General features: G+C 32.1%; 1 protein-coding gene across 8 annotated transcripts in view; it reads left to right on the top strand.

Moving 5' to 3' along the window:
- Window positions 1-4,239: 4,239 nt before the first annotated feature.
- Window positions 4,240-17,953, top strand: part of LOC132722070 (rho GTPase-activating protein 10-like) — an 81,163-nt gene continuing 67,449 nt past the window's right edge. For 5 of the 8 annotated variants that reach the window (XM_060706497.1, XM_060706494.1, XM_060706496.1 and 2 more), the window contains exons 1-2: window positions 4,240-4,503; window positions 15,097-15,192. In XM_060706497.1, coding sequence (XP_060562480.1) covers window positions 4,350-4,503; window positions 15,097-15,192 — 250 coding nt within the window. In that variant the 5' untranslated portion in view covers window positions 4,240-4,349. The remainder of the gene's footprint in view (window positions 4,504-15,096; window positions 15,193-17,953) is intronic. The other 3 variants (XM_060706498.1, XM_060706493.1, XM_060706499.1) reach the window with 1 other exon arrangement.

Below are 17,953 nucleotides of genomic sequence, written 5' to 3'. Positions count from 1 at the left end.
ATTTTGAAAAGACATGTAGCTCTTATTTTTTTATATACAATTTATAAATGTCAAAATCAAACTTTATTTTATTATCACTATAAATGATTAAAAGTGAGTCTTTTTTGTGATGTTATACAAATGTTTTGGCAATATATATTTACTTTATATTAAGTTTTACGTGAATAGATAAATCAGAAACTGTGTTGTTTTATTTTGTTTTATTGTTTTTATGATAATTTTCTTAAATTAATAAAATAACCTTTCGAGTACAGAAAGTTTTGTATTTTCTCTTAATTTGGGAATTATTTAATGAAAACGGGTCAGATTTATGTTGGGAATTGGTTGGAATTACGTTGGAAACTAGTTGGTATTACGTAACTAACTGGTTGGAATCATGTTGGAAACTGGTTGGATTCACGTTGGAAATAGGTTGGAAAGTAGTTGTATATACGTTGAATAGAGGTTGGATTTATGTCATTTTATGACGTTGGATTGACGTCGGATTCTGACGTCTAAAAAACTTTCATATACAACTAAATTCCAACGTCTATCCAACGTCGAACTCTAACGTCTGAGCAACGTTGAAACAACGTCATGTGTTTGCTGGGAAATGTCTATGAACTTGAACAGTGTGTGACACACCGATCAAATGTCTTGCTTCGGATTTTCAAGTTTTATCTATTTTTTCTTGCAGCCCATCACATTATCTTTGCTAATATTGTTCAGAAATAAAATGCGTATTTTTACAAAAATGTCCCCTGGATAATATTTGCAATTAAATTGTGAAATTTATCTGCCATATTTAATCTATATAAAACGTTTTAGAAACGTTCATAAAAAGAATAACTAAATAAAACATTAGAATTTTGTTACTTTTGTATGTTTTTTTTTAATTCTCCTACATACGAATAACAAGTTCCTAATTAGGCTATACTTTAATTAAGGATTAATATTTTCAAAAAAAAAAAACAACAAACAAACAAATTTAAATAAACTATAAAGAAACTCACTCATAATAAAGAGTTTGTTTATATCATGTGGCTACCAAACCTAATACGAATTAGTTTAAAAGTCAAGTTAGGGTTTTTTCTATTAACCATCGCAAATATACCGGTCCAGAAAGTTGCGGTTTGCGAAGCATTCTACGGTATTGTCCTGGCGACATTTTATAATGTTCTACAAAAAAGGATAACTCATATACGTAGGAGATAAAAAAATGCCTAACAGAAGTCTATATCTCCTACGTAGGAGTTAATATGAACTCCTAATCTATTTTTTATCTCTTACGTAGGAGTTATAAAGTCCTGCGTAGTATATTATGAACTCATAATTAGGCTTTCTGGCCTTTTGATAGAACATTATAAATTGGCACCAGGTCGCTTTCATAATAATAATATTTAATACTCTTGATAAGTACTTTGTTTAGAAAGACCTAGACAAGGGAAGGAACTGTAAAGACTTAATGAACCACAAACAAGGACTAACTTACTCCGAAATACAATACGACCTGTTTAATATGCTTTATTTCTTTTTCTTATCAGGGCCTTACCGTTTATTGCCCAACGTTTTTGAAGAAATGGGTTCCTTCCGTCTGTTCGTCCGTCACACTTTTGTATCCGGTTCATAATTTTTTCATTGTTCAAGGGATTTTGAAATTACTTGGCACAAATTTTCACAATAATGTGATGACATGTCATGCAGAACACCCGAACCTTCAAGGTCAATGTCACACTTGGAGGTCAAAGCTAAACATGGTTTGTTATAAGACATATTTTGTGTCCGGTCCATAACTTGTTTTCACCAATCAAGGGATTTTGAAACAACTTATCCCAAATGTTCACAATAATAACAACATGTCATGCACAAGACACAGGCCCCTACCTGAAAGGTCAATGTCACGCTTGGAAATCAAAGCCATGGTATGTTACAGGGTAAAATGCCAAGTCAAGCCTTAGCAAATAAAATGTCGTTGGTGAATCGCCCACATACTTTGATTGGTGAAAAAGTTACGGACCGGACACGAAATATGTCCTGAAACAGACAATACTCAATCTTTTCAAATTTTTGTGTTTCATGTTAGGCGTTGGTAGCTCTATTAGAAATTCCTGTTAGTATAAAATTAATGCTTTTAATGTCGTTTATGCGAAACTGATTGCCAGGTATGTTCAAATTTAGATTTTTTGATTGGGCTAAAAAGCAATGAATACAGTTTTCGCCAGCATGAATGCTTTGCTTTCTTTTCTCCCGACACCCCCCCCCCCCTCATGTCTAAAACATTGCTACAACTTGTGCTGATAATTTGTTAAAAACCTCAAACTTAGGGAAGTACTATTTTGAATATTGTTTCAGTTTTTTGTACAATCCGGTTTTACCACCCAAAAACGATAAAGAAGCAAAGATGAAAATGGTAAAATATATTCTACAAATTATGAAGAATTGGAGCAAAAAATAAAAAGTATCCCGTTGATAACTACTTGAGACATTAATTCTTTCTTTAAATCACAATTATTTTGTAGGATTTTTAAGGTTATAAAAGTAAATATGTGCACTATTTTACAACAGTGGATTAGCATGCCTAACTGTTACTCCATTGGTGCAGTGAGTTCGATGTCAAGTAAATGAGCGCCAATGTTTTGTTCTTGGGTGATACAATAGAGGAAAGAAGAATTCCTAAAGAACATTCAAAGCGGCAAAATTGAAAATGTGACAGGCTCGGTTTGATTGGACCTGTTCCTTGGCGGTACTGGACATTGGAAGCTACCATCAAGCCCCAAAGCATTGGCTTAAAGTTATTTCAACATTTAACATGTATAGTAACATTTTGAACATAGAAGCATCCGCAGAAGTGTTCATACTGCGGTTATGATGGAACCTCAATATCACATGTGCGACAGCAAATCATTAAAAACGCTTTGACTTGACGTTGACACGCTAATGAGCTTAATGACGCTGTAATATTAACGTGCGAACCTTGTGCAGTCGTGTGCGGACATCACACTGACATACTTCACTTGGAGTTGTCTCTGTTGAAAATGTTTAAAAATGTTGACCGCTCAATGGATAAACTAAAAAATACAATTTTTACACCGACTTATTGCTTATGCCATTCGTACATCTGCGGTCATGCTTCTTAACGATCAGCAGCCTTCATGTTCCCGAGACATGTTCATTATTTACTTTTCAACCTTATGCATCCATGGGAAACACAGAGTGTATACATTGTATCTCTCAAATGATAGCTTTGGTTAGTACATAGATTTTATTTGTTAATTTACAAATGATTGAGGAATCAATTTTTTTTTTTAAAATCTATGGACAAATTCTTACACGTTTGCTCACGCCCTACAAACACCCACTAAATCTTTTTGTCAAGATTTTGAACGGATGCATTAAAATAACAATATATTTTCTTCTTTTCCCAGCATAACAACCTTAAATTATGCCGTATGTCATAAACCTACGTATTTGTCATATCGCTCCAAGATCTTTTCTCCTGTTGTAGCTATAGACTGCCTAAATTTCCCAAATACAAAACGATTTGGTAATCCAGTTCACTAAACATGGTTAAAAAACATGGTTAGCAAATATACATAACGAGGCTTTCTTGGTATGCGAGAAAACCGTTGAAAAAGAAATATACTGTATAGATATCATACAAAATGTGTCCGTTATGTATGCTGTCAAAATCACTTTCGCACGAAATATTTGGCACATTTTTTTTGGAATCACGTACAATTTCTTGTGTTTAAACCTGTACTATGAACAGTAAGCTAATTTATGAGTATAGATCTCAATATAATGATAAAACGCTAACAAATATTAGAGTTCTGCAGTACGCATTTAAAAATGGGTTGAATTCCATATCTCATGCGTTTTACCACGGATTTATATTACATCCGTGGTTTTACTACTGTTGTAAACTATTTAAGTTCTGTGAAATATATGTTGTTGCATGCTGTTATTAACTTTGAAATCTTTAAACAGCAGTGTAATCTGTAAATAATCGGACACAATATATTTTCAGGAAGGTCAATGATGAAGAGCAAGAAATGTAATAATTTACAAGTTTTCAGCATATGCAAGGTGTTACTGGTGTCCCCAGTACATCACATTTTATAATTTAGTGCTTTTTACTATGAATTTGTTTATTTTATATAATTATGCTATATGCCTGGTACATAATGTAATTATGATAATAAACCAAATATTTGTTCTCATTTTAAGGCTTCTGAAGAAACGCAAAGTGTATAAACGAATGACGCATGCGCAGTGTCATAACTTAAAATGAGCAGGAAGAGAGATTTGTCATAATAATTTTTGTAAACATTTCTATTTTCTGCAAATTTGGTTGGATTAAGCGATGTAAAATGGGACTGGATCCACTAGAGTTTTCGGACTGTCTTACGGACAGTCCGATTTTTAGAACGAAATTGCACGAGCATGAAAAAGAATTGGAAAGAACAAGCAAATCTATCAAAACATTAATCAACGATGGAAAGGATTTGTTAAGTGCATCTAAACGTAAGCGTTTGGCATTTTATAAATATTTAGATATTGCAAATATGATATAAACTCTGCTTATATTGTTAGGCAAAACATTATATGATATTTATAGTCTTATAGAGCAGAACATGTAGAAATTGTTGAAAAGTTGAACTGCAAAAATTTCAAAAAGGGTTGACAGATCTTTCTTAGATTTTATGTTTAAACTCATTCATCTCATAATTACATTATTTTTTCACAACCTTGGATTGCAAATTAAGGATTATGATGTTGTTTGCACTGTAATTTGTATATATCTGTACTGGTCGGAGAGATAACTCCGACGCATAGATAACCCCGACACTTGATAAATATAATTGTTTTAGCTTTGTTTTTCAAAAAATATGCACATGCTCACCTAACAGTATAGGAACAGGACAGAATGTGATGATTTGTTATAATATTAATTTGGTAGACTTTTTATTGTTTTTCAAATAACCTAAACTTTTTGTAGGCAAAAACTGCTTCAAAACGTTCTTTTTACTAAATTACATTAAGGTAGTTAGAAATGTATTGACCACAGGCCACTGACTTGGGAAAGATTTTTGAAAAATTGTTTAAATATTTACAAAAAATAGATAAACCATATAAGATGTAAAAATAAATTATTGATGCTGATTTTCCAGTCTTTTTTTACTTAAAAATTTAAGTGTCGACTTTATCTACTGTTGTGGGGTAAAAAGACCATGTTTTGTATACCTCATTCAAGACCTTAAAGAAGTACCAGATTCCATTTTCATACATAGTTTTTGTGGTGTAATGTAAAGTCTTTGAACTGAACTTTGTTTAGGTGGTTCAATATTTAAAATATACTGGAAGATAATTAAAATATTGCAAAAAATATGTGATTTTGTGTCGGAGTTATCTCTCCAACCAGTAGTCTAGAGAAATAACTTATAAATAGCAGGGCTTTTTTTCACAGGTTGGGAAAGCAGCCCAGCCCTTAATTTTGGGGAAAAAATACACGGTATATTTGCAAAAGGGGAAGAAAAAACTTGATGTAAATTCAATTTTTGGGGAAAACTGCATGATTTTAAAGAATTTTTCTTTGGGGAAGCAGCCCTATACCGGCCCCTGCTATAGAAGAAAAAAAAGCCCTGAATAGTCTACACCGACGAGGGTTTAACTGGTAACTTTCAGTTTCAGGTTGGGATTCAGCTATCTCTCGATTTGAATCTCGATAATTGCTGTATGATTCATTGTAATAATTTTGATAATTCTGGCTTAGTCCAACTAATTGTGCTGCCCGACGAGATATTGTGCTATTTTCGTGTCTGGGCAATATCTCGCCTCTACAAAAGTGATATTCTGCCTATAAATATTATATATATACAAATGCTGATCCCGATATTCACACTGTTACCCAGCTTCGCTCACTCCTTACTATACGAAACAGTGTACACATCTGATTCAGGTATTATATCCGGGTCAGCATTTGTATACATGTACAACTACAAGTCGGGAAATTTAAAAAGTTAGTGCAAATAACTACTGAAAGTGCCTACCTAAAAAATAATTTATAAGTGAAAATTTAAAAAATAAGTGGGCGTGGTCATGTACATGTATACTATCCAAACCATGCACCGACTGCTTTTGTCTTAAACAACATGTTTTGGTGTTTACTTTATAAACATTTTTGAGTAGATAAGTAAGAACGGGTAACTGATGGAAGAAATTGCTTAATATGATCAGAAAGGAGATATTTTGATTACAAGTAATTGAATTGAAAAATGACATAAGAAATCAAGATTCAGAATTGAATAGTTGGCTCTGAATTCCTGTTCAGCATATTCCCGGACTACTGTATACCAAGTCGAAGACAAGTATTACTTCTTCCTCAAGTTCCTGTCCTTCAGCAGGTTAAATGTACAAATGTATTAATTTTCCATTAATGAGACATGTCAATTATTGTGCATTAGAAAGTACTGGAATTGGATAACTTGCATGCATTGTCAGATATGTTTTAGATTACAATACATGTATTTCATCAGGTATTTTTTGTCATAAATTATGTCGATTAGTGACTTACCATCAATTCGTGATATAAATAAACTTCTTGTTCAAGTGCTTGTGCAACAAGTACATCATCAGAAAACTACTTAAGATTTAGAGGACACTTATTGGACAATATTATCTAATCAAAATGCATAATCATGCAGGTGTAAATCTAACCCTACAATCAATTTGATGATCTACTTGCTTTGTTATGTTGAATGTTGATTTAAAATCCAACCTAGTAGCATAAAATATTCTGCAAAAATTTACTCAAGATTCTGAAATATATATTGATCATGTCTGACAGAAAAAAACCTAGTCTAACACCTATATCTTGTTGATGTCACTGTGAATCGGATCTCATGAATTTAATGGTAGGTGACCGTGTCCAGCTGAGTTTGAATGCAGTCATTGTTTACATGTTGAACAGTACACATGTATGCTGTTCTTTGAATGTTTGTTTTTAAGAAAAACATAATTGATATTATTATGTAATTAAAAGTTTATGAAATCAACATATTGAATTTATTTAACAAAGCATATTAAATTGTTTTGTATATTTGAAAATAATCGAAAGGTGACCCAAATTAATATAATGATCTGTATGTGACAAAAAGTGTGCAGACTTTATAAGCGTGGCCTTGACACTGATAAAAGGAACACACTGTCACCTTAGTGCAGTAATGGGTTAACTCCAATCAAGAATTGAAAAGAAAAATGTATACATACATTTGTTAATAGAAAACTATGAAAAGAAGAGAAAAGTAACTTGATTTGGAAATTTTGTATTGTATAAGTTTTCTGTAGTTTGAAGTAGTACTAACTGTACATGTAGTAAATTCTTCTTACATATACTTGAAAAAACTTGCATTGTAGCCGGACATTTCCCATAAGTGTGCAAGCATAAATTCTACTGAATGAATTACATATGTAAACCTCTACTTATAAAGTTCAAAATGTCAACTCATAATTATAGTAAGAAAATTTATTTCCTGGTAAAAGGTTGTTATCAATTGAAAATCTGGCTGCTGACTTGACCTTTTCAGATTTAAAAGTACCCTAAATTGAGGGAGTAAAATAGTTTCTAATTTTGCTTGACTGATTAGTATCAAATTTATAATCTACAGGAAAGATGAAAAAAAGTTGCTACATGTATAGGTATTTTATTGTCATTAGACTTCAGTGCTGCTGGTTGTCTTTTGTTGTTGTTTTTTCAGTCATTTTAGAATGGGTTCCAGCATGACCGCTTAATCTTTTATGTAAAAAATATATGAAGGTTGACGTCTGTGTCATAAGTTGAAAGGAGGAGAAAAAATACTGGCTCTCTAGTGTTTCTACACCCCCCCCCCCGCCCCAATATTTTACATCGGAATAAAGGCTGATTCCCCTAGCCTAAAATTATAGGGGTCATTTGAGAAAAAAGGGGGCCCACACTTAAAATGAACATCAAATTCAAATAAGGTATTGTATCTTTTAAGTTACTTGTTCACGTACCATATTTAGACCAAAAACGGTTGCAAAATTCCAAAACAACTCAACTAAAAAAATGACATTAGCATTGATACAGACTCAATTTTAAGAACTGATTGGAAAAGAAACGCGATGACATAATGTTCAAAGAAAAGTATTAATCTTATTTTAATGTTACCAGGGATATTTGATAATGTTCAGTTTTTTAATCAGCGCCCGATATATAAAGGAAAATCATATTTTGAAATTAGCTTTGTTTATGAATAATATAAACTTACAATAGTCGCTAAAAACATTTACCCTTCTCAATGTATCCAAGCGAAAAGCAAAGTGTCAACAGGTGCTAAGACACTGTATATTGACATACCGGTACCTTTGATCTTTTGTCAGGGCAGCAGTTTTTACGTCACGCTTAAGATGTCTGTGTTGATTAATGATATGCACAATGTTTTAGCGCCGACCAGCCAAAGACCAATCAAAGTTAATTTACTTAATTGTCAGACACTCCCTAGCCAATCGTGTTTGATTGCTCCATCTTTAAGACTTTTTTAATTGGATGGAGGCGTGTTCGTAATAATTTATGCACACTTCTCTATAATTAACTCGCACTTTTCACAAATATATATATATTTTTTTTCCTTTGGAAAGTTATTACATATTTATTTGTTTTGACCGTGAAAAAACTATAACTACACGCAGGTATTGGATTATCTGTGACGATTTGTTTTGCTTATAAGAACTGTGACTCAAAAGTAAGTAATAGTTACGGTACGAAGAACAAGTCTACATAGTATTTACAGACGCGGACCGAGAGAGCGTAGCGATAAAGGTTTTAAATGGGTTCCCGAGTGCGGTAAACTATCTTACCAACATGCTCTTGTTTTTCACTACAAACTTCAGTTATTAATATTATTCACAAGAAACTTCTTTTATGTACTTAATCAGGTTTAAGAAAGCATTCTAATGTCATTTAGGGCATTTTCTATGAGTGCGCCCGTTGGGCCCACAGTTGATTTTGTTTTGCGCCGGCGGCCTTTTCAGGGGGTCAATGGCGCAATGGCGCGCTCTAGATTGAACACTGCATTCTTCACCATAGAACCGCAGACTTAACAGCAGCAGACTTATACCTGAAATACAGTCTAAAGTTGTCCTTATAGATAGCCTCTATGTACCAATGGTCCTTTCATGTTCAATTGAATTGAAATTGAAAAATTTTATGAAATTTTGGGGTAAATTCAATAAAAAATTTTGGGAATTTGATTTCAGGTTTACCCCATTTTCTGATTTATCGTGTTTTACATGTATTTCCCCTTCAGAAAGCCATATAAGTTGTTCTGAAAATTGAAAAAACAAATCACTGCTCTCAACTTAATGCAAATACATGACAAACATGTATAATGATAAATAATATATGACAAGATATCTGTCACAAGTTTAAAGTGAATTAATTACTAATAACTTGATTAACCACTAATTGATTTATGTAACTTTGAATACATACATGTACATAGTTTACAGCATATTACTCTCCTGATGTAATAAATAGTTAAGTACATATTATTAGCCAACATGGATAGTTAATAAGCTACGTTTTAAAGCAGGGTGCCTGCAAATTTAAACTGATTTTCATGAAAATATTAAAAATGTATTTTAAAAGTAAAATATTGTGAAGTGAACAAAGAAAGTTATTTAAACATTACAAACGGCACTTACAATCCACGTGAAAAACAAAGTTTAAAGCAGCACGCCTCCTGATTCATACTAATTTTAATGAATATTTTAAAATGTATTTAAAAGTAAAATATTGTGAAGTTGACAAAGAAACTTGCTTAAATTTACACATTGCAAGCAGCATTTACAGTCCATGTTAAGCACCCAAAAGAGGTCAAAATATGCAAAAACACCCCTTTTTAGCTCAACTATTCGATAAGAATAAGTACATGTAGAGCTATTGTAGTCACCCGAGCGTCAGCGTCGGCGTCTGCGTCGGCGTAACCACTTATGTTAAAGTTTTTGTAATAGTTTTAATATTTTCAAAGTCCATTGACATATGGCTTTGAAACTTTGCACACTTGTTCACCATCATTACCCCAACCTATAGACAGGAGGAGGTAACTCTATCAAGCATTTTGACAGAATTATGCCCCTTTTTCGACTTAGAATTTACGTTAAAGTTTTTGTAATAGTTCAAATATTTTCAAAGTCCATTGACATATGGCTTTGAAACTTTGCACACTTGTTCACCATCATTACCCCAACCTGTAACAGGAGGAGGTAACTGTATCAAGCATTTTGACAGAATTATGCCCCTTTTTTGACTTAGAATTTACGTTAAAGTTTTTGTAATACTTCAAATATTTTCAAAGTCCATTGACATATGGCTTTGAAACTTTGCACACTTGTTCACCATCATTACCCCAACCTGTAACAGGAGGAGGTAACTGTATCAAGCATTTTTTTTTACTAAGCACTAAGAATAGTCGAGCGTTGCTGTCCTACCGACAGCTCTTGTTAGTCCCTACCGGTTTACCGGAGGGGACTTTAGGTTTACCGTCTGTCTGTCTGTCAGTCCGTCCGTCCACAAAACTGGATCCCGCGATAACTTGAAAAGTACTGAAAATATTTTTATGAAACTTGATATTTGGATAGATGGCAGTATGGAGATCATGCACGTCATTTTGTTTTCTTCCTATGTTGAATATTCTGGTTGCTATGGCAACAAATAGGCTTAAAATATGGCCAATTTTACACATAAACTGGATCCAGTGATAACGCAAAAAGTACTGGAAATATTTTTATGAAACTTGAAATATGGGTAGATGGCAGTCTGGAGATTATGCATGTCTTTTTTTTTCTTCCTATGTTGAAAATTCTGGTTGCTATGGCAACAAATATACTGAAAATATGGCAAATTTTACACATAAACTGGATCCTGTGTTAACGCAAAAAGTAATAAGAATATTTTTATGAAACTTGTAATATGGGTAGATGGCAGTCTGGAGATTATGCACGTCTTTTTCTTTTCTTCCTATGTTGAAAATTCTGGTTGCTATGGCAACACATAGACTGAAAATATGGCAAATTTTACACATACACTGAATCCAGTGATAACTCAAAAAGTACTGGAAATATTTTTATGAAACTATAAATATGGGTAGATGGCAGTCTTGAGATTATGCATGTCTTATCTGTTCTCCCTATTTTGAAAAAATATTGGTTGCCTTGGCAACAAATAGGCTTAAAACATGGCAAATATAACATTATTTGTGATTAGTCAAAAAGAGCTAAAATTTTTTTATGAAATTGCATCTTTAATTCAAGAGTTATCTCCTCTTTAAGAATTTTGCTTTTAAAAATGTTTTATTTTGGTAACAGGGATGTTTCAAATATTAACTTTAGAGTGTCCTTCAGTCCGTCTGTCTGTCTATTCATAAAAACTGTTTCCTGTGATCACTTTTAAAGAATTTTTCCAACTAATTTACTTAAAATATAGAAAAATTGAAACATTAGTGAATGGCCAATGGCCCATCAGAATGTTGATGGGGTTCTAACCGGTAGGGGACTTATGGATTGCTTGCAATACTATGATAATTGCTTGTTGCTTTAGTCATACATACATGTATAAATATGATGATAAATACTGAAAAATAAGTCATTAATCACACAAAACTTATTAATTATTACATGAACCATGAATTGTTTTACTTTTCTTAAAGTTTTAAAACATTTTTGTCAAGTTTAAGTTCCTTGAAATTTTTTTCTAATCTGGAGGCATAAAGCTTTAAATTTGGTCTTAAAATTGAGCCTAACAGTGTTGTTTTTTTTGTTTAATCTGAGTTCAAGCTATCAGATATTTTAAGTTAAAATGTTAAGTAATTAATTAACATAAATTCCACAATTATATACTGGTGAAAGAATAGGTACTAGGGAAATTTGCATTTTGAAGGAAATAAAAAGTGACCCTTTTAAACTTCAACCTTAATTACTTTGTACTTTAGTAGTTCAGTATCATAAAAACATTCAGTAAATAAATTAAACGTGATGACAGGCACCTTTTGAATTAAATTATGATTGCCACCAGAATGAATAGTTAAAATATCTGTAAAATCCCCATTGTGGCTGAGGGGTTGCCTTAAAAAGTTAAACATTTCAGTCAACGTTTATTCCTGACAGATCATGAAAGACGCGACTAAATAGACTTGAATTACTGGAGTCCTAAAATGCATCTCTTAGCTCATGCGGATGAGGTGATTTTGACCTCTGATGTTGATTTAAGTTTGTAACACCCGAGGTTAGCCGAAATCACCTTTCCTGTTTCAATGGCAATAATAAGCTAAATTGTATTGATGCACTGCTGTAAAACCAATAAAACATACAAACAAAGATGCTTTGATGTTTGTAGATAATTCTTCTGATTATGAAACTGTTTTGCTATACCATTCAGTCTTGGTAATACTCAGTATACCCATAACCCAACAGTTACATCTTGGTTAAACCATTCATTGCTGTATCCTATTACACCAGTCATTTTGTATTAACTAGTGCCTACACTCTCCTCCTTTTATACAAAAAAATACATGACATGATTTGTTCATAGTGGCAAAAAAATAGTATATTATGTTTTAATTTGAGAAAAAAAGTAACAAAAAAAACCCTAAAATAAACAAAATCAAGAGCACAACACATAAGAACTCAAGATGTGGAACTATGCAAACTCAAATTTATCCTATTTATGGATGCTCAATTGCCAAATAATGGAACACATTGATCTGACATCACAGGAGACTATAAGTGAATAAGTCTGTTATCATTTATATTAATTATTAATGGTTTATATTAATTTTTAATACAATACTATTATGCAATTACATACTAAAGTATATGTATATACAGCAGATATCAATCAGCCATGGGAGTAATTGATAATTATAAAAATATTTTTATTTTTCTCTGACCTTTGGTTGCAACATTTTCAGACTAACATGACACAGATAAAAAATTTTTTTATCTGGTTTATTGTCAGCTTCAGTTTATTGTCTGCTTCATGGTTGCTTTAAATTGGTCTAGATGAATTAATGTACCCCAAAATTAACATCTTTAGGTTCCAAGTTCAAAGCCAGATCAACCATAGAACTGATGTCTTGGAATAGTAATGGGGAAAATTTACAAGGAGTGCTATATGTTTAAGAGATAGTGTATGCAACTGTTCAAGCTTTATTTAAAGTCTTTAATATATATATATATAGATATGTAGTATTTATATATATTGTAAATAGGAAATTACTTTGAATAATTAAAGGACTTTTGTCGGATGAAATTGCTTACCAATTAATAGACAGGAAAGACAAACTCACTACAGATTTTATCTGAGCTTTAAGTCAAATGACTGTGTGAGAGTGTACTACATTGTATGTTCATGGCCAGATATACATTTTAAATTATAATATTATTTGTTTCCAGGGACTTTTGTCATTGACTGGGGTTGTCATTAAATGTTTTCTGGGATGGTCTATTTTGAATTTGAAGCATCAGATTTTGTTTTATTAAATGTAGAAACCAGAGTGTTTTCAAATTCTTATGGTGGCTCAAAATGCATTTGAAATTGGTATTTTGGCCTTAATTGGTTACATGTACTTATGACAAGCCCCTGCTTTCCTAGCTGTTTCTGTGGTCCATCATTCGTACATTGTATACAGTACGTGAAATTATAAATGCGGTAATGTGAAGGTAGCAGCTGCCTGAATTATTGCCTATTGACTAACAGTGGCTTTAATATTATGCCATATTGCACAAATAAAGTGAGCATGGATTTTTCAGATGGAAAACTAAAATGTTGCCCAATGACCTCTGGATCACAGGTTTTAATCATTTAAGAGCCATTGTACAAACATTACACTTAAAATTTTATGTGATGAAATTAGAGCCTGCAGGACTGGTGAGTTTAAGCAAGAGGCCCAAATGAGGAATGGCATAATGTGACTTCTGGAAGTGACAGAGTGTGGCTTATAAATATTAAGAAACTATATTAAGAATTAATGATTGTTGCCAGAAACAAACAATATTTTAATATTTATCAACCAATTCTTGGCCATTGTGATGTACAATGTGAATGGTATAATGTACACTGTATATATTATAAGTAGATAAGTGAGAGGTAGGTGTTTGATAGGGTCATCACAGCACTTAATATCATTTCCGCCTCTAATCGTCACTGTATCTTTATGTGTACATGTACAGATCATATTGTTCTGAGGACTTGACTTCCACTTTCTTAGTATTGGCCTTGAACAGACTATTAATTATCGCCACCTAAGCCCTTGTAGTGCACTAGCGTGTTAACTCTAGTATTTAATCTCTTACTGCACTAAGGTGACAATATAATGTTATCTATGTTATCTGGTAAAAAATTCTATTTTGCTGTTGAAAAAGATATGTTCAATTAGTTCATATAAAATTATAGTTTAGATTATTCTAAAACTTACTGTAAAGTAAACCTGTCTGTAGATTAGATTAGCAAAGTAAATATTTTGTTAAGTGCACTCACATTTCTTATATCAGTAAGATTGAATTTAAAATTCCATGCCAAGATTATCTTGAGATAACTGTTTTTTGTTGTTGTTCTTTTTTTCTTTGTAAAATCCAATTCAGTCCAAAATGTATTCTTTATGAGTTCAGCTGCTTGTTGTTAGGATAGTCAAAATGTGTTGACTTGCAACACCTAGATTCAGAGATACTTTTGCTGAGGGTCAGAAATTATCTCCCTTTTAGAGGGGAGTACATGGAGAATAAATTTTGGACAGAATGGGCGACCAGAGTTCCATTCACAGGGCGGCAGGCCACTTTCGTTTCCTTTCTATGGTCGTTTGCACTCAGTACCTCTGCTCTGGCATGTACAGAAGTTATCAGTTCCTTGAGAAATTGAGATAAACTGCTTGACAGCCTGCACAGAAACAATTGAACGACTATACCATGCTCTGAACTAAACTAAACTACCAGCACTCAGTGCTGAGATTAAAATAAATTATAACTGGTGTTTTAAAATTTTAGAAACCATCAATTATGACTTGATGACTTCACATTATAGTCATTTATGTTTGTATATTTCAGATCTGGCAAAGGCTCAGAAACAGTTTTCCAACAGTTTAATGGATTTTAATTTTGAATGTATTGGACAGCAACAGACAGACGATGAAAGATTAATTTGTAAGTTAAAAATATTTCTGAACCGATATTTGGTTACATATTCTACACAATTAATTGCATTGGTATGTACTTATAATAATATTTTGGATTATAATTTAAGGTCACCCATTTTTAGCTCGACTTAACGAAGTATATGGAGAGCTGTCCCTCTCGCCCCGGCGTCCGCATCCAGATTTCAGATAAAAGTTTTGGTGCAGTAAAATATTTTTTACTATAAATTTTTCATTTCTTAAGGTATCAACTTCAAATATATGTTCCTAATATCATCAACCACATCTAATGTGACAAGGTTCATAACTCTAGCACCAATATTTTCAGATTTATCTTCCTTTGAACTTAGAATTTTCCTAAAAAATATTATATTTTTACTGTTGCCTCTTTTTTTTGAAGCGATCAACTTAATACCTTCAATATAATTATGTTCCTTATCATCAACCACATCTTATGTGACAAGGTTCATAACTCTAGCACCAAGAATTATCTCCCCATTAACTTAGATATTTTTTACTTGAAAAATGTTATTTTTTACTATAACTTCTTTAGTTTTAAAGGTATCTACTTCAAAGTTCAAATACGCATTCTTTATTATCAACCAGATCTTATGTGACAAGGTTCATAACTCTTGAAGCAATATTTTCAGATTTATCTCCCTTTGAACTTAAAATTTTCTATTTAATTAGTGGAGCTTCGCTGTCTCCTTTGACAGCTCTTGTTATGTAAGTTATTCATCTTAGAAATTGTGATCTGACAACAGCCCTCCTTGACAGAAGCAGTGTTTTCAAGTGACAACTTGTTAAGAGTCGAGTGCAAATCTAAAAGTTTATCAGTTATTAGTCACTTTATAATAATAGTAAAGGAAGAAATGAACTAGGTTAAACAACATGTCAACTACATTGTAATAGGTTAAATTAATATTAATGTACTATTTTCTATCATGATCTGCAATGATCTTCACAAGGAAAATAAGAAATGTTAAGTTGAAGGGCCGGTTAATGCTATTTTTGAGAACTTTCATTAATTATGCTAATCCAATATACTGCATGACTAACAAAGAAACACAGGTACAATATTTTTTGACCACATTTCCGTACCTCAATAATACGGTATTTTCATCGATTTTTTTTTTTTTTTTTTTTTTTTAGGACTAGAAAAAAACGGTAGGGTCGGCGTATATTATTAGGTAGGGTCGGGTGACCCGATCCAAAAAAAATTTTTTTTTTAGGCCCAATGAAGACAGTCATTATGCCATATAATATATTATTCAACCAGGAGTGATGTGTGAATTAAACTCAGTTATTGTGAAAATCAGCTAAATTTTGTATTCTTTGTAGAGGGTTGTAATAGAATGCGAAATGGACTCCATTTCGCGAAATGAACTTACCGCCTACGAAATGGACATTTGTTTGTTTAACCATGATGAGTAATATTATTTTTTATTAATTTATGTTTAACATATGACATAAAACTACAGATTGAACCAGTTAAAATTACTATTTTCCTATTTTATAGTCATATTTCTGAAAATAATCTGGCCTCTACGAAATGGAGTTTTCGGCCACGAAATGGAGTTTTTGCTTACGGAATGGACATTTGCTTTACAAATTATGGTGTAACTGACATGTCACAAAGGGTATCTTTTCTATTCACTTACGTTTATTCTGGGACGACAAAAATATTTTTGTCCCAGGTTAAACATATGATATAATATAAAACAGAATCTTTCTATTTGAAAGACCATGTATAAAACACTGAACTATGTGGCATTATTATACGATTATTTTCAAATGTAAAAGCATAAATAATGAAAAAAATATTAACAAAATTGTTTAAATCGTAATTATATGTCATATATCACTTGTTCATTATTAAAAATGATATTAAATAGTACACTTAAACCAAAATTAAAGAGACAAATGTCCATTTCGTAGTCGAAAAGTTCATTTCGCGAAATGGAGTCCATTTCGCATTCTATTACTACCGCTTTGTAGATATATCTTGGCATTTTAATTTCTCAGCTGGAAAAATAAAGCTTTAAAAATAGAAAGCGAGCCGAGTGCAATGCTATTATATTAAAAGTTCAATGGAAAATCTCTTCTAATTCTGGCATCGTTCTAATCGTCTTGCATTTTCTTCGATACCTGTTTTTTTGCATTTTCATGCTGTATTCACTGAAAATAGACAGCTCAAGCTGTGCATAGTGAAACTTGAATGCACATTAAAACTGTATAAAGATAACGCCTGAAAGAATAATGCATGCTGGGATATTAATCACATATCTTACGTACAGCATTGTCGGAAATAAATTCAAAATTTTACACTAACTGATAAAGACTGAGATGTAGTAAGCATTTTCATAAAATACAAATATATTTCCCATTTCTGTAAAGTTTCTCTTTGATTCAGATTTTTTTTATCAATCAGTGTGATGTTAATGCATTTAGATAAGAAAAGAAAGTGAAAGTTTAAAAGAATGATACTGTAAATAAGGATTCTGAAAGGTGTTCTTTGTAATTGTCTTTCTTTTTTCTCTCTAGTTGTTACTGGTGGTAGGCTGAGTGTTTGTTCTGACAGGTTTAAGTGTCTGTTGAAATGTGTTACTGTAAATTGTTTGAGTCTGTTTGCCAGATGTCAGATTTTAGCAGAAAATGTAATTATTTATTTGAACTTTTTAGAAAAAAAAAAAATTTTTTCTGTGTGGCTTAAATTTTATGTTGTTTTAAAATTTTATTTACCAGTACATCACAATATTGTAAAGAAGAAC

Source organism: Ruditapes philippinarum, unplaced genomic scaffold (genome assembly GCF_026571515.1).
Source record: "Ruditapes philippinarum isolate M1 unplaced genomic scaffold, ASM2657151v2 ctg4506_1_1_1_1, whole genome shotgun sequence".
NCBI lineage: Eukaryota > Metazoa > Mollusca > Bivalvia > Venerida > Veneridae > Ruditapes > Ruditapes philippinarum.
Note: the sequence above shows the minus strand (reverse complement) of the source record. Positions and strands in the feature narration are given on the sequence as shown.